This window comes from Parasteatoda tepidariorum, chromosome 9 (assembly GCF_982258835.1).
Source record: "Parasteatoda tepidariorum strain Cologne lab strain chromosome 9, Ptep-v5.0, whole genome shotgun sequence".
Taxonomy (NCBI): Eukaryota; Metazoa; Arthropoda; class Arachnida; order Araneae; family Theridiidae; genus Parasteatoda; species Parasteatoda tepidariorum.
The window spans coordinates 43,329,469-43,353,627 of NC_141763.1; the positions used below are offsets into that span (position 1 = coordinate 43,329,469).

General features: G+C 30.7%; 3 protein-coding genes across 4 annotated transcripts in view; all 3 read left to right on the forward strand.

Moving 5' to 3' along the window:
• Window positions 1-473: 473 nt before the first annotated feature.
• LOC147804020 (uncharacterized) lies at window positions 474-5,615 on the forward strand. The gene is made up of 2 exons (XM_087151381.1): window positions 474-1,128; window positions 2,041-5,615. The coding sequence occupies exons 1-2, from the start codon at window positions 474-476 to the stop codon at window positions 5,613-5,615; spliced, it is 4,230 nt and encodes a 1,409-aa protein (XP_087007507.1).
• Window positions 5,616-8,341: 2,726 nt separating this feature from the next.
• On the forward strand, window positions 8,342-18,646 carry LOC107448268 (uncharacterized). 2 transcript variants are annotated; one of them, XM_016063400.4, is made up of 4 exons: window positions 8,342-8,488; window positions 12,916-13,061; window positions 16,051-16,215; window positions 18,304-18,646. In XM_016063400.4, exons 2-4 carry the CDS (start codon window positions 12,921-12,923, stop codon window positions 18,400-18,402), a joined length of 405 nt encoding a protein of 134 aa, XP_015918886.2. In that variant the 5' UTR covers window positions 8,342-8,488; window positions 12,916-12,920; the 3' UTR covers window positions 18,403-18,646. The 2 variants fall into 2 exon arrangements, with proteins under 2 accessions (XP_015918886.2, XP_087007815.1); XM_087151689.1 differs by lacking the exon at window positions 8,342-8,488 and adding an exon at window positions 9,545-9,673.
• Window positions 18,647-21,280: 2,634 nt separating this feature from the next.
• The window catches only part of LOC107448263 (xaa-Pro aminopeptidase 1), a 28,786-nt gene continuing 25,907 nt past the window's right edge, over window positions 21,281-24,159 (forward strand). Inside the window, exons 1-3 of the mRNA XM_087151678.1 lie at window positions 21,281-21,663; window positions 22,786-22,849; window positions 22,983-23,087. Of these exons, the coding sequence (XP_087007804.1) occupies window positions 21,547-21,663; window positions 22,786-22,849; window positions 22,983-23,087 (286 nt within the window). The 5' untranslated portion in view covers window positions 21,281-21,546. The remainder of the gene's footprint in view (window positions 21,664-22,785; window positions 22,850-22,982; window positions 23,088-24,159) is intronic.

Consider the following 24,159-nt stretch of genomic DNA (forward strand, 5'->3'; position numbering starts at 1 on the left):
CCAATGTTCTTATTGGCTTTTAAAAAAGTATATTAGCTATTTAGATTGAATATTTAGATATTATTAGAAAAAATCAAAACATTTGTTGAAGCCGGTATGAATGTAGTAATAGTAGCGCCACCTACATTAATTAGAAAAAAGAGTCAGTTAATGTAAAACAACCAAAGAGCATACACGCTCGGTTTTTGCATTCCCGCAGCGCTACCAGCGCACCCGCAAAATAAATAATTTACAGTCCACGTTGTCCAAGTTTGATTTTATACACCCCGCAAGCTATCGCAAATCATCTGGTCCGAACGATCAGGAGAGTAAAGATCCAGTATATCGCAAATTTACAATAAAAAACCCGCATTCATTATTGGACTAATCACGCATCGCATCGTAAATAACGCAGCATATCTCCAGCCTTCTAATTAGTGAAAGGTAGGCAAGTTTTCATTATTTATTTACCGCATAATTTCATTTTATAAATAATGGATAACATCGAGAAATGTAGAAAGAAACGCGCTACAATCAGAACTAGCGCTACAAAACTAATAACAAAAGCAGATACTATAATACAAAGTGACACTAAAGAAATAACAGATTTAAATGAAATATTTGAGCAATTAAGTCAAAAGGAGAGTATTTTGACATCATTAAATTCTGAAATTGAAAATTTAATTTCGGTTCCAGCAGAATTCGAAACTGAAATTAGCGCTAGCGAAGAATACAGCGAAAAAATCATCAGTGCTAAGTGCAAAATTAAAAATTGCTTAACGTATTTAGAATCAGTTAATCAAGTGAAATTAACTCCCGCAAGTTTTGTAAGCAATAGTGTTAGCATAAAATTACCAGAAATTCCGCTTCCGAAATTTTCGGGTAAATGTGAAGAATGGAGTACTTTCAAATTGCAATTCAATAATGTTATTACATCCAATAATCAGTTGACAAATGCACAAAAACTACACTATTTAAATTCAGCTTTAATCGGAGAAGCTAAAAATCTTATTACATTAGACGATTCATTCACTTCATTATATACAGCTTTAGAAGAAAGATACGAAAACAAAAGGTTAATAGTAGAATCTCACGTTAAATCAATATTAGATATTGAAAAATTAACGCATGAGTCGGCTAAAGACTTACGTAATTTAATTGATTGTGTAAAGAAAAATATAAGAGCATTAAAAATTTTGGAGTATAATCGCAATGATCTTTCTGATATTTTTGTTTTAAATATAGTACTTCAAAAATTGGATAGGGAAACTCGAAGGCAGTATGAATTAAATATTAGCTCAAACGATGTTCCTAAATTAGATGATTTATTTTCATTTTTGGAAAAACGAGCTCAAATATTAGAAAATGTTAGCAAAACCACTCCTTTAAGATTTAAGTTAAGTCAAGAGAGAAATCCAAAAACGAAAACATTTCTAATTAATAAAAATGTAACTCAATCATGCATTTTGTGTAAAATGAATCATCCTATCTTTAAGTGCGATTCTTTTTTGAAATTGAATAGTCATCAGAGAAGTGAATTGGTATCAAAACATAAATTGTGTTTAAATTGCCTAAGCAGTCAACACAAGTTATTGAATTGCAAATCGAAACATTTATGCTACATATGCCACTCAAAGCATAATACACTACTCCATAAAGAACGCGAAACTATAAACAATTCTGCGGTTTTGGCTTCTTCTTCTCAGGGTCATGATCTCAATCCCGAAGCAGCGGTATTTAATATTCATCAAAATAATGAAATTGTTTCTGCTTCTTTATTTTGCATTAATTCGAAAAATAAAACAGGGCTTCTTCCGACTGTTTTAATTTGGGTTTTAAATCCTTTAAATGGATCTTATATGCAATGTAGGGCGATATTAGATTCAGGCAGCATGTCGAATATTTGTACAGCTAATTTCGCTAATAAATTAGGTGTACCTCAAGAAAAAATGAATTTTCGGGTTTCGAGTTTGGGCGGAAACGAAATTACAATAAGATCAAAAATACAAGCTACAATTTGTAATGGTAATAGCTCTTTTTTGAAAACTCTTGATTTTTTAGTGGTATCCAAAATTACCGATTTTCTTCCTGTTACATCCTTCAAAGTAGATAAGTTAGAAATTCCGCAACAATTAGCAGATCCTAATTTCGCGGTAACTGGAAGAATAGATATGCTTTTAGGCGCGGAGGTATTTTTCGAAATTATCAAGGCTGGAGATATCCGCGTTGCAAACAGTGATTTGGTGTTTCGCAATACTGTTTTTGGATACATTGCAACTGGAGCAATAAATACCCGCACTCCAGAAATTCACTGCGGTTTCATAACCACTCAAACAGAAGTCGAAGACTGCTTAGAAAAATTCTGGAGAATAGAGGATATAGACTATAAAATGAAAATTCAGAGTGAAGAAGAAAAGTATTGTGAATCACATTTTCAGAATACTTATCGCAGAGATGAGCATGGACGATTCATCGTAGAGATGCCAGTTAAGGACGTTGAGCGTTTAGGAGTGTCCAAAGACTTAGCCGTGCGACGTCTGAATCAACTATGGAAAAGATTATCCAGAAATCAAGAAATGCAAGATTTATACAAATCATTTATGCAGGAGTACTTAGACATGAATCATATGGAAAAATATGATGATAATGAAAGCAATTCCGGTAGTCAAATTACCTATTACCTCCCACATCACGGTGTTTATCGTCCAGAGAAGGCAACCACTAAGTTACGTGTTGTGTTCAACGCTTCATCAAGTACCTCAACGGGTGTGAGCTTGAATGATGTCATTTTGAAGGGGGACGTGGTCGAGGACATTTTCGAAATCATGACTCGATTTCGTAAACATAAATATGCTTTCACGGCAGACATCCAAAAGATGTTTCGACAAATCAAAATAGATCCATCGCAGCTTGATCTTCTAAGAATTGTTTGGAAAGATTCAGAGTACGCAAAACCTGTAACATTCAGACTCAAGACAGTCACTTACGGAACTGCTTGCGCTCCATTTCTCGCAATCAGAACTCTCAAGCAGTTGGCTAAAGATGAATTACGATTTCCACTGGCGTCATTAGTTCTTTTGGAAGATATTTATATGGACGATATCGTTTCAGGTGCTCAAAGTTTAGAAGGTGCTCAGAAAGTGCAACAACAGCTGAACGATATTCTAGCAACTTCTGGAATGTCTCTTCATAAGTGGAACTCTAATTCAAGGGAGTTAAGGAACAGTTTACCATTAGGTGACCCAGCAGAGCATGATTTTGCATCAGAAGTTGATCCGAGTGTCAAAACTTTGGGTGTAAGGTGGAATTCAATTGAAGATCAATTTACGTTTAAAGTATCCATCCCAGAAATGACCACCAAATTCACTAAGCGTGAAGTGCTGAGTTTTATAGCAAGACTGTATGACCCATTAGGCCTTTTGCAACCTGTCATCACGAAAGCAAAGATGTTTCTCCAAAAATTGTGGGTACATAAACTGTCGTGGGACGATCCCCTTCCACCACAAATCGCAGGTCAGTGGCTTAATTTTGCATCTTCTATGCAACATATAGAAACTATTCGCATTAATAGATACATTTTAACTGACTTTTTCACAAAAACTGTTTTAATGGGTTACGCTGATGCCTCGGAATTAGCGTATGGAGCTGTGGTTTACATGTATTGCCCAGGCCTAGCTGAATCAAACACTTGCCATATTATTGCAAGCAAATCTCGTGTTGCACCCATTAAAGTAATTTCTATACCACGTTTAGAACTATCAGCTTGCTTACTTCTTTCTCAACTTGTAAGAAAGGTTTATAATTCTCTTAAAATGGACATTGACGAAGTCATTTTGCATACAGACTCGACCATCGCACTTGCATGGATTAAAACGCCAGCCCACCAGCTTAAAACCTTTGTTGGAAACCGAGTCTCCAAGATCCAAACCTTGACTGAGAACTACCAGTGGAGACATATTTCCACTCATAACAATCCCGCAGATCTCATTTCCCGTGGCTTGAATCCTCAAGAACTTTCCTCATCAGACTTGTGGTGGTCGGGTCCGTCTTGGATGAAAAGTGGTGAAATATCGCATTTGGAGGAAATCCCTCTCTCAACAGACGCTCTCAAAGAAGAACGCAAAAAGACATCGTGCTTGATTGAAACAACTCCTATTGACTTTCCGATCATTTACAATGTTTCATCATACGTTAAGTTAAAAAGAATTATAGCTTGGTGTCTCCGCTTCATAATGAACTGTAAATCTCCGAACAATCGCATAAATGGTTATTTAACTAGTAGTGAGATAAAACTAGCTAGAAACGTTTTGGTCAAAATAGTTCAAAAACAAGAATTTCCAAACGAATATCACCAGCTAAAAAATAGCAAACCAATTTCTTCGAGTAGTAAGATCCTCTCCTTGAATCCGTTTTTGGATGAAGAGGGCCTTATCCGTGTTGGCGGTAGGTTAGAAAATACACAATTATGGAATGAAAGAAAACATCCTATTCTCCTACCGAAAAAACATCACTTAACTAATCTAATTATAATTCATTATCATGAATCCTTCTTGCATGCTGGAGCACTTTTCCTATTATCAGTTATTCGCAAAGAATTTTGGATAGTAAATGCTAGATCAGTTATAAAAAAGCAAATCTGGAAATGCATAAAATGCTTTCGATTAAAAGAAAAAACCGCGACACAGATAATGGCTCAATTACCACCTTCAAGAGTAACGCCTTCTAGAGTATTTTCCATGACTGGTCTGGATTATGCAGGTCCATTTTTTGTGAAACCGCGATCTGGACGTGGAGTTAGATCAGTTAAAATGTACATTTGTATATTTGTGTGTTTCGCGACAAAGGCGGTGCACATCGAAGTTGTTGGAAATTTAACCGCTGAATCATTTATTGCAGCTCTAAAAAGATTTGTTGCGCGAAGAGGAAAACCAAATGAATTATTTTCAGACTGTGGTTCAAACTTTGTTGCTGCAAATAAGGAAATTAATCGAGTAGTTAAATCTCTTCAAAAAGAAGAATCCATCCATCAGTATTTTGCCGATGAGCAAATTAAATGGCACTTTAACCCACCTTCAGCACCTCACTTTGGAGGAATTTGGGAAGCTGCTGTGAAATCTGCAAAATCGCATTTGAAAAGAACAATAGGTGATCATAAATTGACCCTTGAAGAGTTTTTAACTCTTACTGCACAAATTGAATCCTGCTTGAACTCTCGTCCTTTGTGTCCAGTATCGGACGATCCCGCTGAGCTTTCAGCACTTACCCCAGGACATTTCCTTGTGGGAACCGCTCTTTCCTCTATACCAGAAGAGAACCTTCTAAGCGAAAACATATCCCCATTAAAACGTTGGCAGTTGACTCAAAAACTTTTCCAGAATTTTTGGAAAAGATGGGTTAACGAGTATATTTCCAGCTTACAGCAGCGCCCCAAATGGTTGCGAGAACAGCCTAATTTGAAAATTAACGATTTAGTTCTCATTAAAGAGGACAATATTCCACCTTTGAAGTGGAAATTAGGGCGTATACAAGAAGTTTTTCCTAGTGCTGATGCTAAGGTAAGAGTGGTCAGTGTCAAAACTGAGACTGGAACTTATAAAAGACCCATTCACAAACTGTCAGTTTTACCTATTGACTGATTAACTTTCTTTATTTTATTTTAGACTTTTACTTTTCTTTTTGTTTTGTGTTATAGTTATCCGGTTTATACCAAGGAATCTATACATCTGTTTATAATTATATATATATTTTAATTTTATGTCTGTTGCATTAGTTTTATAATTATCTTTTTATTAGATGTGTATAGTTGTTTTTTGTCAATTTATGTGCAAATTTTGAAACTATGTTTCAAGGTGGCCCGGTATGTTGAAGCCGGTATGAATGTAGTAATAGTAGCGCCACCTACATTAATTAGAAAAAAGAGTCAGTTAATGTAAAACAACCAAAGAGCATACACGCTCGGTTTTTGCATTCCCGCAGCGCTACCAGCGCACCCGCAAAATAAATAATTTACAGTCCACGTTGTCCAAGTTTGATTTTATACACCCCGCAAGCTATCGCAAATCAACATTAGCTAAATAAGAAACATATTAGCAAAATAAATTATCAAATATTGCTTCACTAATATTCTGCATTTTAAAGCGTGAAAATTCAATGCATAAATAAACGCGAAATATAAAAAAATTCAATGCATTCAATACAAACACTTAAACGTTTTTTAGACGTTTAGGTAGCTCCCAGTAGGAAAATATCAATTCAACAGAGGCCTTTTAAAGCATTCTCACTTCAATTAATTAATTAATTCCTAATTGAGTTTAAATTAAATATTGTCATGTCTTTAGTGCATGAATCTGAATTGAACAACCTGATAATGCTCACTCTGGTTATTGTTATCTGGTTGCTCACTACGTGCTCTTGCGCGCCGAATCCAATCAATTAAAAATGAAAACTGTTGCCAGCGCGAGAAAAGAAATATCATCGGTTTTATTGATACATACATACGTACGTATTAGCGTTTTATATAATAAGATAGATATTTGCTGTCCGGAGCAAAGTTGGCATCTCTGTTGATAAACTACAACTTTTTGCTGTCCGGAGCAAGATGGCATCTCTGATGATAAAGAGGATAGATTTACTCCTTCTGAAAACAAGTTAAAATTTAAATATTTTACTCTTAGCTTTTTCTCTTTTTCTGTCTTGCTTTCATCCATGCAATAGGTGGACACAAAACAAAAGAAATTTCTATTCTCGCAATGGCTACGAGAATCAGAAGCAATTTGAGATATAAACTAAAAAGAAATGAATAGTTTGTCTGGCTTAATGTAATTTTTAATGACAAAATCCAAAACTTGAGAAAAAATTCGATGGAATGAAAATTTTAAATTACGTTCTTTTTTAAATTTAATTACTCAGAAACTGTTAAACCAATTCTGTTCTAATTTTAATTTGTCGTTTCAAGTTGCATAGTTTAAAATGGTGTAAACATTTATGCATCTTACTATTTGAAAATTGTTTTATCGTTATAAAAAGCATAAGTAACTTTAATCTTTTGCACTCCGATGTCGCCTCTTAAGCGCTATTAGTAGTCATCACTCTAGAAAAGTGTAACTTTTTATACCTTAATAATTAGCAACCGCATTTTGATCTAGAGACTAAGGGAAAAAAGTAGAATTTCATTTTTATGCATGTTTTTTCGTAAGTTTTTAAAAATGTACTTCTTTAACTACATTTATTCCTAACTCAGTAGTATATACTCTTTCTTTTAAGATGATAGTTCAAAAAGTTGATAGCCTCCTAAATAAAATCCTCAAAGGATTTTTTTGTTTTTGGTAGTAGAAATTTTTCACAGTGTTTAGCATAAATGCAAAAAAAATGCCTTATTTTTACCTAAAAATGGTCATTTAAAAAAATAAAAATAACTTTTTTCTACTTTTATAAGTTTTTACACATGGTTAATAAATTAGTTTTTTTAAATTTTATATTAATATTTTTAAAAAATAGTTGTCGAAACCAGTCGGATACCTTAAATAATTCGGTGGATACTGTAAAGTTAGAAAAATTATAATTAATATTTAGGGTAAAAAAAAGTTTAATTACTCTTTTGACTTAACTGTTGGAACCATATTTTTCAGATTTCGACTAGTCTCTGCATTTTGAAAGTCAAGTTATGTCAAGAAAAGTACTTTTATTTTTAAAAAAAATCGTTTTAGTGTCTAATTTCTTACTTTAAAATATCGTTTGCACTCACTAATTAGCTTAATCTTTCAAATAATTAAGATTATATATTTACTAGTGATCAAATAATGCTTAAGTGTTCTTTTTTTATTTTGCATACTGTATTAAAAAAAGCGAAAAGTGTCCACTAAAATACATATCGAATAATAGTTACTCTAATAAACTGTGTTTTACTAATCGAAATACTGAATTCGTTTCAGTGTCTAATTTCGTAACTTAAAATGTCGTTTGCACTAATTAATTAGCACTAATTAGGTTATTCTTTCTACTTATTAAGATAACATGTTAACTAGTGATCAAAAGTTGCTAAAGTGTTCTGCTTTTTATTTTGCATTTCATATATGGCATCAATAAGCGAAAAAGTGCATCCAAAGTGTTACAAAAATACATATCTAATGGTAATTACTCAAATGAAATATGTTTTACTAAACGAAAAACTGATATTGTCTTCACCAGAATTTTTTCTTCGTTCCTGTGGTTTGGTACAACATATAATTACAACGACATACTTTTAGGGGATAAAAAAAATACTTCAAATCCACCCACAAACACAATTTCAAAGTTAAAAAAAGGTATTTGTTTGACAATTTCCTGATATATTGAAGTAGCTGCATTGCTATAGATTCCAAACGGAAATTAGAGTATCCGTCCTTGTTATGATACGGGGTCTTTTCGAGAGTATAAAACACGAAGAATCTTTCTTAATCGTCCATTACGAATCAGCCGAACAACATCAGTTATTTCAGTTCTTTCTCTTATATCATCAAAATTTATTCAAGTAAGTTATTTTATAATTTTATTTTCGAAATATTTCAACTTTTATCGTTCTATACAGCATTAATAAAATTAGCGATCATTAATTATTTTACAAACTCAACCCATACTATATTTGCTTTTTTGAGTAAATCGTCTGCATTTAAAATTAGCGATTATTAATTATTTTACAAACTCAACCCATACTATATTTACCTTTTTAAGTAAATCGTCTGCATTTAAAATTAGCGATCATTAATTATTTTATAAACTCAACCCATACTATATTTACCTTTTTAAGTAAATCGTCTGCATTTAAAATTAGCGATTATTAATTATTTTACAAACTCAACCCATACTATATTTACCTTTTTAAGTAAATCGTCTGCATTTAAAATTAGCGATCATTAATTATTTTACAAACTCAACCCATACTATATTTACCTTTTTAAGTAAATCGTCTGCATTTAAAATTAGCGATCATTAATTATTTTATAAACTCAACCCATACTATATTTGCTTTTTTAAGTAAATCGTCTGCATTTAAAATTAGCGATTATTAAAAACTTTATAAAATAAATTATTTTTTATTTATTGAATAGACAGTTTCCTTCAAAATAATATAATTTACTTATCAGACTGTAATTTTATCCTTTCCGTTAGTTCCAAGAATACGATGTCTAGATATCATTTTTCTTTTAAAAAAATTTTAAAAAAAAATGCTTTCTCCAACAAATGATTCAAAAATATATATCAGGTAAAATAACATTTTAAATTACATAATTATATATAAATTTTTTTTCATATTTTAAAAGTTAGTCATTCTGTAGACATCAATATTTACAACGGCCATTTTTAACGGCTGAACACCAAAATTCGTTTGAAAAAATGAATTCATTTGAACTCCGTCTATATAAACAGTTAATGTCAAGACTAGTGTTTATTCGTATTTCTTTGAAAAATAAACTAAACACGGGTAAAAAGAAAAAGAAAAACAGCAACTTTATTTTGCCGGGTGTGTCTTTCTTGTTTCTTGGAGTAGACAGTTAGTAAATCCTGCATGTTGTTTATTTAAGTATCGACTTTAAATATCAACGAACAAGTGATATATAGCTGACTTTACGAACAGTTTTGTGAAACTTCTAGATACAGACTTAAGTAAGATCGATTTATTCGTTAAGTTAAAGAAGTATTTTATCAAAAGTCTTAGGTAAGTGAAAAGTAAATTACTTATTTTAAATTTTATTTATTTCAAAGATCACACGTATACCTAAAACTGCAAGACGTAATGACAAATAAAAAGCAAAAATCTACCAAAGAAAAAAAAAAACTTTTCTACCCAATTTCGTTTAAATTATTGAAAGTTTACGTAAGAAATGTTTTTGCTGTAAACGTATATAATTTGCATAAAAAATTATGGTGATAATTACGAACGAATAATTAAATAGATTAAATCTACAGTTCCCAATTTATTTCGGTTGTGTAACCCAAATGATCGACCTTCTTTTGGTGTAACCCCGAGATTTAATGAATAAATTTTATCAGCAATAAGAATACATAGCTGCCAACTCTTCCGGTTTTCCCGGAAGATTTTATTTCCATATTTAAAGTGGTAGCAAAATTCGTATTATTCCGCTAAACTTTTTGAATTATAATAATAGTTATAAATGAGTTTGACCACCACTACATATAAATAATTGCAACAAATATATAAAATCATATTAATCCTTACCATAGCGAATTTCAACCCAATTAAAATATAAATATATTTTTGAGGATGATAGTTTTTCGGTAATTGTCTTACTACCACTTGGAAAATCTATTCTCGAAAATAGTGAATGTTGTCAGGTATGAGAATATATCAGTTAACGAAATATATTATTAATTATTTTAACTGAGTGTATGATTTATTATTAACTGAGTGTATTAATTATTTTAACTGAGAACTGAGTGTTCAAAAATGTAGTAATCTAAAATTTATTAATTCTTTTGAAAATATTTAGTGAATGAATGAAAAATAGAAGTTTTGTTTCTTCATTTTACAGGGTTCCCGCTGTCCTTGAAATGTTTTAGTAATGGTAGTCAATTTAGGTTAATGCTAGAAGATATTTCTGATTTTAAAATACCACTTTATTATTGAATTGTTTAGAAGCTGAAATTTTCATGCATATTTACTTTCTTCGGAAAATTATTTTTATTGGTGGCTACACAGAAATTAAAATATTGACATTTGTTTTATTTTCGTTTATGCTTTTTAAAATTTTCAAGGCCTGCGGGAAACCTGTTTTACCAATATTAGTCTTAAAATTGGGTTTCATGTCAGACAGTAAATTTAAAAGTCCCGGGTGATACCTATTCAAGTTCTTAATATAATTTTAGTTCATGCATAGACTGAAAATGGATTAGATGAATTATAGTTTTTATAAAATTAAAACGAAAAAGGAAGAAAATAAACGTTGATAATGGTTCGTGATTGAATACAGTTATTTCTATTCGAAACTAAATAATACAAGCATTTTCTGTGAATACCTATATTCTTTTCAGAATTCATTCCTTTTATAGTTATTAGAAAAAACATGATTTTGAAATTTCTTTCATATCAGTCAAACGGGAAAACGATTAAGAATTTCAAGCATTTCAGTTAAATAATTTCATAAAAATAACGGAAATATTAAATAAAAACAACTATCGATTGAATATAGATTTAATTAGTTTCGAAAATCATAACTGGTTTTAAAAAAAATCATAACTTTCGCAAACCCTGTGACCCTTCTACGGATCCCAATTTGGAAACCACTGGGTTAAAAAAAATAAAAATGAATTAAATTTCTACCACTTTTTACATTTTTAAGTACCTTTTTTAAAAACCTTTTTAAGTAATTCTAATTTTTCTTGCCTATAGTCTCTCGGCCGTAACTCGTTTGCGCCTAATGTTGACGTTTAACGACAGTAATTTTTTTTTCCTTAAAGAGGAAATATGATAGGGAAAATAAAATAGTTTTTTAATTTCTATTTTGGCAAAACAAAACGCGCCTATACGCTGTGGTGTATCAATAATATAAAGATTCTAACTAGAACATATAATCAGAGAATGTTATTTTTTAAAACTTAACTTAATTAAGTATCTATTTAATTTAAATAAGAATGTACGGAAACCAAAATAGAAAGTGGTAATCCTTAAAAAATTTAATCTAGTGTTCGGATTGTCGCGAATTAAAATTCAAACTAAACGGTTCGAGGATTTAATCTTAAAAATTATAATTTATTTGCGCAGACGATATTTTAAACTTAGAAATCAGTCACAGAAACATGTTTTCTCTGAATAAACGTGCTTTTAGTACAAAAAAAATTTAGCCCCGATATATTAGTCTGGATCCCTTAACCCCTTGGGGACGGGTGATTCAGAAGAGCATTCGTACAAAATCAGAATCAAGTTGTAATTAAATAAAAAACGGTAACTTAAATGTAGTCGTTGCTAATTTGACAGATTTACTTTGCTTTTACTTTAATTATTGTTAGTTTAATCATATATAGAATCAATGTTAATTCAAAGTATAACTAAATAGTTTTATTTTGAACGAAGTAATGGTGAATTAAATGAATCAAACAATTATAACTCCGCTCACAAATAAACTGCTAAAGAAATACTTTGATTACCAGTTTTATCTTTTTAACCTGATTGATACGGTTTTATGCTGGCACGTATTTGTGACAGTCGGCGCGAAAGGGTTAATGTTAATTTATCATTTTGTCTATTTTACCGTACCTCTGAAACTATTTAAGTTAATAAAAATATTTTTGCACTCAAAATATGCAAAATAATATTTTTTAACACTTTTAAAATTTTATTATTTAGTTTTATATTGATGACAGTTTTTCGCCATTTTAAACTATACAATTTTTAATAACAAATGCAGTTAAAAAATTAATTGTTCAAATGCATCTTTTTAATTTTTTTAATCCTTAAATTCTTTTCGCTGGATTTAATTTAAATTTTGAATTTGGTAATTTAAAATTATTATGATGAAAATAAAGCAAAAATGTGCATCGCTGATAAAAACTACTTATTATTTCATCTATTACTAAGATCGTTTCGAGCGAAATTAAACTAAGTAGTTAACGATAATAAGAAATTATGAAAACTTTTCTTTCTTTCCATAAAATTGTTATTAAGAAGGAGAAAAATTTGAATTTGCGCTAGTTTGCTTGAACAATTCTAGAAATATAGCGATATATGCAAAAAAGAAAATTAACTCAAGCACCAAAATTTTAAACCTTGGACGGCCACGTCCCTGATAAAACTATTGAAATGATATTTTCCTAATTGCAGCAAAAATCCCATATTTTAATACCCAAGAATCTGAAGAATCTCTTGTAAAAATGATTTACACTACTTAATTGATAGTTATTTTATTGTTTATTAATATTTTTTTTCTTCTCATCCTTGTACAGAAATCATGAACGGACCAGTCTTCTTACTTTTAAGCGCAATTATTTTGGTAGCAGAATCCAGCATGCCACACGGTTTAAGAATGTTTTTCCAGTCGGCAAGATATACGGATGAAAATTCTACTAGAATGTCCAAAATGCCAAGCAGAGTAAGTAAAAATATGTCCAGAAAAAATTATTGTATAAATAAGACTAATATTTCCATTTTTAGCTGCTTCGTTAGCAGGGCCTGATTATCGCCTAGGCCCAATAGGCACGGGCCTAGGGCCTACACTTTCTGGGGGGCCTCAAAAATTAGTAAAAAGTCCACAAAATTACATTTAAAAAAAAATACTGAAAGAAGCAGTTTATCTCAAAAAAGCATTTTTTATTTCAAATTTTCTTTATATTGTGATAAACCAAACTCGTGTAAACATTGCACCAATCAATTTCGAAAATACAGCTGAATTTTAATTGATGCAATTTTTACTCCAACGGCTTAAGCAAATGAAACGAGAATGCATATTCGTAAAGTTTCTTATAAATGATTAGTGTCAATAAGAACTTTACAGATATGTAAAGCTGTAGATGGAAGGCTGCAATCTGTAAAATAATTAAGCTAATCAGTGACTTTAGCAAAAATCACTGATTTCAATTGTTTGCGGTCACAAAACTGTTTTTATTTTCATACAGCATTGTTGTGTTGTCTTATATTTTGCTTTAATAATTACATGTTTGAACTTTATTTTAGAAAAATAATCTTCAATTGTCTACTTTCAAAATTTTTTAGAATGTTTCTCTTGATTCATGCAGTTTAATATATTCTTTTTATAGTTAGGGCTACTCTTCAGAAACTTAATTTCAAAATATTTTGCCAGGGGCCCCAAAAATTTTGTGGGCCTTGGGCCTGAATTTGTTTTGATCGGTCCCTGTTCGTTAGGCAGTAACCTAAACTAAAAAAAAAAAAAGTTCAGCAACTTTTAGAATGGCACTTTATATTGAGTCAAGTTCAAATGTCTATACTTATACCACGAAGATAATGTACCATAAACATTAATACCGCTTCTGCATCCGTTATAATTTTTCCAACTGAATATGCAAATTAATGTTTAATCTATCCATCTGCATTTTAATTGATTTTTACTCCATTAATTCATGCATCACGAGAAAGTCATCAATGCTATTAGAATGCGTGTTAAAAACACGTTGTAATTCAAAATTTCGGCAACATCATAGCTTTGTTGTATTTTAACGTTGAAATAAGAGATAAAATAATAACACTTCTACACTAACTCTAAACAATCTTTCTGTCAGAATAAAATGTTTTGAAAGATTTTACATGGCAAAACTGTTGACACAATTCGAAAAATCATGCTTGAAGCTTTCAGAAATGGTGTCCTTTTTTACCCATGCAAAGTATGCATTAACCGAAATGAGAGCAGGAAGTTAAAACCTTCTTTCCATTTTTAATACCCTTATAATTCTAAAATCATTTTTATTTAAATATCTTAATGCTATAGAAATGATTTCACAATTGCTAGTATTAATGCTAGAAAGTTGTAATTAACTTCCTCTCCTCATTTCGGACAATCAGAATTTAGCATGAGTAAAAACGACGCCATTCCTAAAAGCTTCGAATATGATCCTTCAAATCGTGCCAAAAGTTTTGCCAAGTGAAATCTTCCAAAACATTTGCTACTAAGAGAAACATTGTTGCCATAGCGTTAGGGTTCGTATTATTTTGTCAGCCACCTGTAATTGGCCATGAGTACGAATCTAATAGTACTATGTTGCTCGCCGATTTCGCTTTACATTAAGCCTGTGGGCAATGTGTTATATTACAATTAATGTAAACACGCCCATTGTTTGTAACTCTGATATTATGATTGCTTCCATCATGATATTAGCAACCAGAAAATTTCAAAGTAAAAACAGCAAGGGAGTTCAATTCCTTATACTCGAGAGAGTGCTATTCTGGCTACCACCCTATGAATTTTAAAACTTTTACACTTTAATGCTTGGCTACTACTTTATTTAATGATCTATATGTGTTATATGGCAATAGGGCAAACTGAGGGTTGAGTCTTGTAAACTCCTAGTTGCTGCGTTCTTTTTTAATTGTAGTAAGGAACCTCGAGTGCGGGTTAATTTATAAAAATATGATAAACGTTTCTGTTTATAATGTTAACAAATTTAATGAAGCTTTTGTGTTACAATAATTTTCTTAACTTTTTCGACTTGATTAACTTTTGCGATTTCGTAAATTTAGATGGGTACGGTAGTTTTCCAGTGTGAGGTCGGTCCATGGATCGATCTTGGATTAAGTTGCTCGGTGTGTCGACCCGCTCTGCTGCCCAGTTTTTGCAGGGTCGTCTACGAGCGAGCTCTGTGCTATAATTTCAGCAAAGCTTATGTATTCTTGTGCATTTTCTTTAGGAATTAATTCAATGCGGTAGAAACTTTATAACTCAAACTAATGTTAAACTGTGATTTATAAGGAATTTTTTCCTTTAGTAGTCAGTGTGTTATCGGGAGTCGACTGAGTTACGATGTCTGTCTTTTCCAAATAGCTCAAATAAGAAGTTTAACACTATCAGCCATATGGACAATTTGTTTCACATAATTTATTTTACTAGCAAGTTTAAACTTAATTCAAAATTCGTCAAAAAACTTAAGGTTTTTGCTTTTTATGCGATAGGGATTCTAAAATTCTCTAGAAAAAGATCTCTTTTGTGAGGCACTCACTACGGAGCCGTTAAAGATCTTAAATGTATAACATCTAACATATTGTTGTTGAAGTGTGAAGATTTTTAAGAAATTTACAAGTTACTTCCAATTTGCCAATATAAAAGCCAATATAAAAGCGACCAATACAAAAAATAAATAAATAAGTATTTCCTTAAGAGACATTTGTTTGGAAAATGTTACTAAAAGTAATATTTGTCCCTTATACCCATTGTAAAAGAAAAGTTGAGACAGATGGCACAAAACAACAAAAACAGAAACTGTAAATATGTTGAACCTTGGCGAACAAAGAGCACGTATCCTTTGGCCAAGTTCGGAACATTACTGATTGAAAAAGAGATTCCTCGAGCAAGTACCCTCTCCTGATGTTAGCTCTAAATGTATTGCTTATATAAATGTTTCTTTTTTTAACAGTTTGAGCAGCCGGAAGAGATTAAAGACTCGGGTGTCGGCAGACTTTCCAGCCTTCAGTCTTCTATTGAAGAAGCTAGAAAGAACTACGATTCCGGTGACTTTGCTCTTTACACTCCACCACCCGTCAAGCACAACGAAGCTGAATGTTATGTTGAATCTCAAGTGGTAAGTAAACAATTCTTTTTCATGGTCATTTTTTGGTAATGGTCAGTGGTAATTTTTTGACAATGCAGACCGAAAATTCCGAATCCCACCACGGCTTCTCGCATTTTCAAATGGACGTAAATATAATATAAACAAAGCCAGCTATTCCCAATTTTTTTTCTTCGGCTATGGAACCCTAATTGATCGATCTTCTCTTAGGGGAACACCGACTTTTTAATAAAAAAAAAAGTTCGTTTAAAAGCTAAATATACTAACTCAAAAAAAAAAAAAAAGACATCTTATTATTTTGAAAATATTTGAAGATAGGATGAAATAAATCCACTTGTTCTTGGTGTATATGTTTAAATTAAATTAAATAAACTGAATTGCAGTTTTCAAAAAAAGAACAGTTATAAACAATGAGAATAATTTTCATAAAAATTATTCTTTATTCTTGAATTTGGTTATTTTATTTTGAAAAATTACAGAACTCAATGAGAAATACAAACTTTTTATAAATGCATAAATTTTTCATTATAGATCAGAAATATATTGTCATTGAAAAATGATATTGAAAAATATTGAAAAAAGAATAATTTTTTAAATTTTGATACATCTTTTTTCATTAGCTTTTTACTTAAATAATTTCACATAAACAACCGAAAAATGAAATCAATTATGAGTTATTGATTGGATGAAAATATTTTTATTACTGCTTTTTTACAGTGACATGCGACTTCATTCACTGAATTTTTTTATTACATTTGCAGATAATCTAATTCTTGTAATTTTAACGAGACTAATTAGTCTCGTTAAAGTTTTTTAATATGAAGTTTTTTTAATTAATTTTTAATGGAAAAAAGGGAAGAGCACAGGGAGAACTCATAAAAATTTTGAGTTAGTTTTAATTAAATTAATTTTATTAGTGTTTTCTAAAATTTTAGCTGATTATAATAAATGTTTAACAATTACAATTGAATTTTTCAACCCTATTTCGCTGTTCAGCATCTGAGCTTCTCCTTCCTCTATCATAACTCGCAAACTTTAATAGATTTTTTTTTATTTTTTACTTTGCTTAATTTATTTTCGAATAATAGAGTCTGACTTAGGCAGAGCCATACGGGAAGTAGCCCCGGGCCCCCACATCAGAGTGGGCGCCAAATCGAATAGAAAGTTTATTTTACGTTTCCTCCTTTAAGGAACTTTTTTAAACAAAATATCACTACAGTGTAAAATCCGTCAGTTTTATGTTAGCTTCTTCATTAATCAATCGTATAAGCACAATCTATATTTCGTAAATCCATGACTTTTTATGCTTTCCATGGCTTTCGTAAATCCATGGCAATTATGATGGACACATTTGGCCAATTAAAAGCCTGCATTTTTACATATCTCAAAATGCAATACGTTTATAAAAATATTCTGATTGGCTTAATTGAGCCATTGTAATTATGTAAATTTCGCTGAATTCCTCCCTAATGTTAGCAAGGATGTGAATTTTTCGCAACTAGAGGCCAAAGTTAGCAATCAGAAAACTGCATTCGGTATGATAAACATGGAATTGTCAGAAATATCAATAAAATGGACAGAACGATATTTCGTCTGACACACAACGTGAACACTCGACTGCTAAAGGCAACACAGGAGCGACTACGACTGTGAACTTGATACAGCTCTCCCGGCTTCTCACATAACAGCAATGAATCAACTAGAGGTATCCGTACATCGAATTCTATCAGAGATATAATTCTGGTAGGGGAGTATTATTATGCATCTACAAAAATATAATTTTAATTTACTAGTATATAAAACATATTATCTCGATATTAAGATGGGGTACCTTTTCATCGAAGAAGGTTGACATAGTCAACAGCTTACCTCCCCACTGTAGGGTATCTAAAATTACACATTTATTGTTGAATAATTAAGTGCCTTTTTTATCCAAACTGTAAATTAGTTAAATATTTCAAACTTTTACACAATGTCATAAACATATTGCCATTAAACAACCCTTTAGTTTTCCCTCCCCTTTTTTTGTAACAAATAGATGATTTTTCTTTAAAAAGAAATTACCAGTTATGCATTATTCTTTTTTTATACATTTTGTAGCCTCGACGCGAACCTGGTCGTTGCATTAAACTTGCAGGAATAACACCAGCCTGCCAAACAGAAACCTTTTTATCACCGAACCACCACATGTGCAGTTAGACGACACCAAATGGAAAAAAACGATACCATACAGTATAAACAGAGTATTATAATGTGATAATTTCAGTAGAGAGACAGTGTATTTTAGTTTTCATTTTCAGAAGTGAGAAAAAAAGTATGTAAGATTATTATATCGGGTCAAATATAACTTGTGTATAAAAAATATCATTGTTGTAAAGGCTGTATTTTTTATGTTGTATTTAAAAAAACATATTTATGGAGAAATAAATTTAGTTTATCAATACGTTTCATGTTTTATTTTTCTATTTGGCATGCTCAGCGTTAATCTTGATTAAATAGTAAAGGTATTATCTTCTATTATAATCAATATTCTATTATAATCAATCTTCTATTACAATCAAAGATGTATAAAGCAAAAGCTTAATACAAAATATCGCAAAACTTTACTCTTCATTAAAAAATTTCTCTTTTTAAGGATTTTTAAGGAGTTTGATTTAACAGGGATGCCAACTGCGTCACTTTCTCTAAAATATTTTATTAAATGCAATAGATTTTAGAATATTAAGCAATAAAATCTTCAGAATGTTACTTATTTTGAAAAAATTTTTAATAAATTTTAACACGCAAGAATGTCAACTTCTGTATTACAAAAATTTTATAAATTGGTGGAGGTAGAGCCACTAAATTCTGCTGAATCTACAACTGGGGAACGATTCAGTTGTTTAATACATTCGCTTTCCTGTACTGTAATTTATCAGATTTCGATAGTGTTTTTGTTTTTTCCTCGCTTAAATATTAATTTGCAGCAATGTGTACACTTTGTTGTTTTCATTTTCAATTAGGATTGAACCCTGTAGTTCAACTTTGCCAATTATTGAGTGTTTTGCGAAATAAATTTTTTTAGTGAGAGTAAACGAAAACAGAAATTTTTTTAAGAAATAGAATTTTCATAAAATCGTGATCCGCCTACGCCTGTAATCAAATTTTGCTACAACTAGAAAAAGGTTTCCCACAAAGCGAATCAGTCTGGCATATCGTTGAACGATGATATAATTTTAAAAAAAAGCAGCATTTTCTATACATATGTTTAAATTACTTAAATGTAATGATGAGTAAAATCAGTTTTCTTTAAATTTACTAAACCAGAGATACCAACTTGCTTCGTTTTGCGAGGAAGCTTAATAGTTGTAGTGAAATTCGTGATTTATTTTTTATTTAAAATTTATGGTTAAGTAAATTTCATTTAAAGTGTTTTTTCTAACCACGACCTATAAATTATGCAAAAGTATATGATATTGTTATTTTGTTGGAAGCATCTCATGGCGAATCTTTCATAGTTTTTAAAAATTCTCCGTAATTGCGTTAATTCTGTAATTAATTTAATTTGCTACTACTTTAAAAAATACTTTGCAGAAAGCACAGCTGTTGGCGCTCCACAACTGCCATTTTTTATACTAGCACTTTCTGATTTAAATTCCTCGTAGTGGTAGCGTATTGCTTTTACAATTGTGATCAGGAATTTAAGTAAATTATGGAAACACTTAATATTTTTAAAGAGTAGTTGTAGAACTTTTATATATTTATTAGATTTATGCGTAGTGGTGGTCGGAATCATTGTGTATAAATTTTTCAAAAAATAAATAAGTATATACAAAATATTAATATAAATATTTCGTTGACACTTAAAAATAAAATCTTCTTCGAAAACCAGGGGATTCGACTGCTTTACAACCCTTATAAACTATATATCAAGTATTAAAACATATGTTTAGTCTTGTTAGAAATGGAAAAAATTTCCTTTCAATAACGGAGCGAGCTTGCCTCACCGATACTATACCATCTTACTATTTTGTGAGGATTTAATAATTGTAGTTTTTTTAAATTTTGATCGAGTAATTATATTTAGAAATATTTGGCCATAAAAAGCTTTAATGGAAAAAAAATGGCAGGGTTGCTACTCCCTGCGAAAATTTCAAAGCAGTGGCTGAATTTTTTTAAGACAGCAGAAAAATGTGCTCTTAGGGCACACTTCAGCATCACAAACACATTCCCTGGGGGTTTTTCCACTCTCAAATAGAATTCAATTAATTAGATTTTTTTTGCAGATACAAGTTACGTGTACATAAAACATCAATATTTTTTCTATCACTTAAGAAAATGATCCAGATCGTAGCAACCCTGATCAGGGGTGAAAGCGAGACGGAAAAGAGGAAAGGCTGGTAGTAAAACCATTTCAGTTATAGCTAGTTTTGGGGAGGAGTTTACTTATTCTTTTTTTAAATTTTTCAACAATATCTACTTTATCTTGGAAAAGAAGCAGTTTTATATATATGCCAGAATTATAAAAGAAATCTTGATAGTTACAGAAATTTCATTTTTTTCGAAAAAAATGCTGAATGAAATGTTTTACGTACCAGGTTTTTCTCTTTTCCGTCTTGCTATATAAGGGCTTTCACCCATGACCCTGATTGAAAATTTAAATTTATTAATTAGTACCTTTCCCCATTATGGTGCGATAGGTAAGAGTAATATTTTCAATCAAGCAGCCTTGTAGGATAACTTTATTATAAAATCATTATATTAGTTATAACCAGCCAATCAAAAGGAAACCTTAAATGAATAAGAAATTATTGAATAAAACAGAATGAGCATTCCATTTGCTTAAGCAAATGGATTGTTTTAACTAATTAAAAAAATAATCAGTTTAAAACAAAGTTTTGCAACTCTGGAAATGGTTTGTTTAACTAATCCTCACAGATTAACGAAAAAATTCTTTTTACCAAAATTCAACGAATGGGGTGGGAAAAAAAACTTAAAAACATCATATAGATTTATGATTTACTTGTTTAATATTCGTTTGTAAAAGTTATCTGATATTAGCTTAGCCTCACTTTTTTCCTTAACTGAAATTAAATTTAACTGTGACTTCACTGTACAAAACCAACTCACGGGAACTAGTAGTAAACAAAATTTATGAAGTTTTTAAAAAGAACATATTTTTTAAAAATTTAAAGACCGTTTTTTCTTTGATTTTTGTAATATTAGATCTGATACCATCTTTAAAACAAACGTAGTAAACCAGTTAATTAAAATTTCAAGCTAAATATACGAGATAATTCAGTAGGTTTTCCTGTCTTCAGCTAATTTGAATTGTAATTTTGGCTGAATTAATTATTTCAAAACATGACGCGGCGATGTTCTACTAAAATTCTTAAAAAGTTTCGAGATGTGATGAAGAATTCTGAATATGTGACGGAAAGCTTGCAGGCGTATATAATACCATCCGTTGACGCCCATCAAGTAAGAAAACATTTATTTAAAATCGGGGCCTGCTCTAAACATTTGACACCTCGTTAATTGCAATAAATTCATAAATTTGCCGAATTATTTATTTCATGATATTTAATATCCAATTCATTTATAAATTCTTTTGAAAGAAAAATATATATTTAACTTGATCCTCAAAATTACATCAAAAGAATTTTTTCTAAACGAATCAGTATTTTTTATTCGATTACCGTAATTTTCGGTAGATGCGCCACATGACCAATTATAATTGGGTTAAAATAATATAAGCATGAGACAATCTATCATAAAATTGTTTTCTATGGAGAAAAAAAATTCATCATGGAAAATTGTTAAGCTTTGCATTTGGCGAATGCTTTTGATATTTGACTAATATGAAATCTTCAGCTTGGGCCCTGAAAATGAATCATCGTAATTATGCTAAATCTATAGAAAAAAGGTAAATGTGGGTGGAGAAAGGGTTATTTCATTCCAAGGAGAATACGAAGTACTTAAATTATTTAGTTCTCTAATAAACAACAAGGGTTTTTTTCCTTCCATTTTTACTAGCATTGAGGAATCAGAATGGAAAAATAAGTTCATTTACTTAGCTCTAACCTTATTGACAGTAAATGTCATTTAAAATTATAAATTTTTTTAAGGTTTTTAATAGAACTTTAAACTTTTTTAAATTTATTTCATGAACTGTTCATTTTAACTAAACTTTCTGGTATGAATATGATCGCATTTGGAATAGTTCCAAATTGGTACCTGTTCGAACCAACTTCAAGGCGAATAAACTTGCATAAAATTTAAAGAAAAAATGTGCCAATGTTTGTTATTTGGTGGCTACTTTAAGTTTATTCCCTTCTTTGAATTTTTTTTTTTTTTTTTAAGGTTTTTGAAAGTGTACTGTCCTAAAGTTGCAGAAACTTGGTGATAATTATGGTTTAGAGCTACCAATATGGAAATCTTCCCATCACGTTAAACAGAATGCACTATATTTGATTTACAAACATAATTTGCATATTTTTTTGATATATTTTTTTATATATTTTTTAACAAGCATATTTTATTGATTTACAAATAATATTTTAAATAATTTGATTCTTTATTAATAATATATTGTTTTTCTAGAGTGAATATATTGCACCTTGTGATAAACGGATTCAATTCATTAGTGGGTTCACTGGCAGTCGAGGTAAAAACTCATTTTAGAGAAACTATTCTCATTCTGTAGAAATTCACAGAGTCAATTATTAGTATAAAAATTGAGAAATTTTCTCAAATATCCTGTATCTAATTTTTTTGTTTTTTTAAATTTGTTCTAAAAGGTACAGCAGTTATAACGGAAAAGCATGCAGCATTATGGACAGATGGACGATATTTTCTTCAAGCCAATCAACAATTAGATGAAAATTGGACTCTGATGAAAGAGCGTAGGTTTTAGGCAATTTTTTCATTTCATTTAGTTATTTGTTTTATTCATGTTTTTTTAATGGTGCGTTTAGAGTAGTCTATTGTGTATGTATGTGAGAATGCATTTTTTTTCACCATTTTACATATTATAACATATTCTGTATTATTTTAGTTTTTTTTTTTTTAGGTTAAAAATGGAAATTGATTTTCTAGATATCTTATATAAAATTATATTTCTCTATCTTTACACTATGTTAAATTTTTTATACAGTTTTTTATTTTGATGTTGTTTGACACTGATACGAAAATCCAAAAACCCTCTATCCAAAGATATATGTATCTATTTAAAGGGTGTCTCAAAAGTCCTGGAACTGTCAAATGTCCGAAGAAACACACATTGGAAGAGAATAAACATCCATTTTTTACAAAAAAGAAGAAAAAAACTGGTCTTTTAACTTTTCTCTGTGGAGATGAAGAGAAGGCAACTTCAAAATTCTGATTAGGTAACAAAATGGCAGTTTTGGATTATCACAAAAAAGTACTCCAGTTTGATATAATTGTTTTTTAATTTTATTCCGAAATAGAAATTGGGTCTAAAATTTTTTTGAACTTTCCCACCCTCAGGGATTAAAGTTGGGCTCTCCAGTTTAGTATCATTGTTTAGTTTTTTGTTAAAAACTAAGTGCATGTTTATTTCATTCCAATCCAATGTGTATTTCTCGAGATATTAAACTGTTCTGGGACTGTAGATTAACATACACACCATCTACTCTCGGTCAAGCATCTAGCCTCAATTTTCAGGGCTCTATCTTTTAATCACAATGGTAAAGAATAGACGTAATTTAGACTTCAGTTAGACGACGAGAAGAGTGCCTGTGCTGGTACTCGTCTCTCCAAACTACCACACCAAATCCAATGCGAGGACTTTCAGCCGTAACAGATTTAGTGGGCACCTTGCTGCATTTGCATGCTATTTGCTTAGTCGTCTGCCAGGATTAAACTCATTGCTCCCAGCTCTCAGCCAGAAGAGTAAGTGCCTTTAGATGTACAAGCAGTTATTCATTTGTGTGTTATGAATAAAGCAAGAATGAA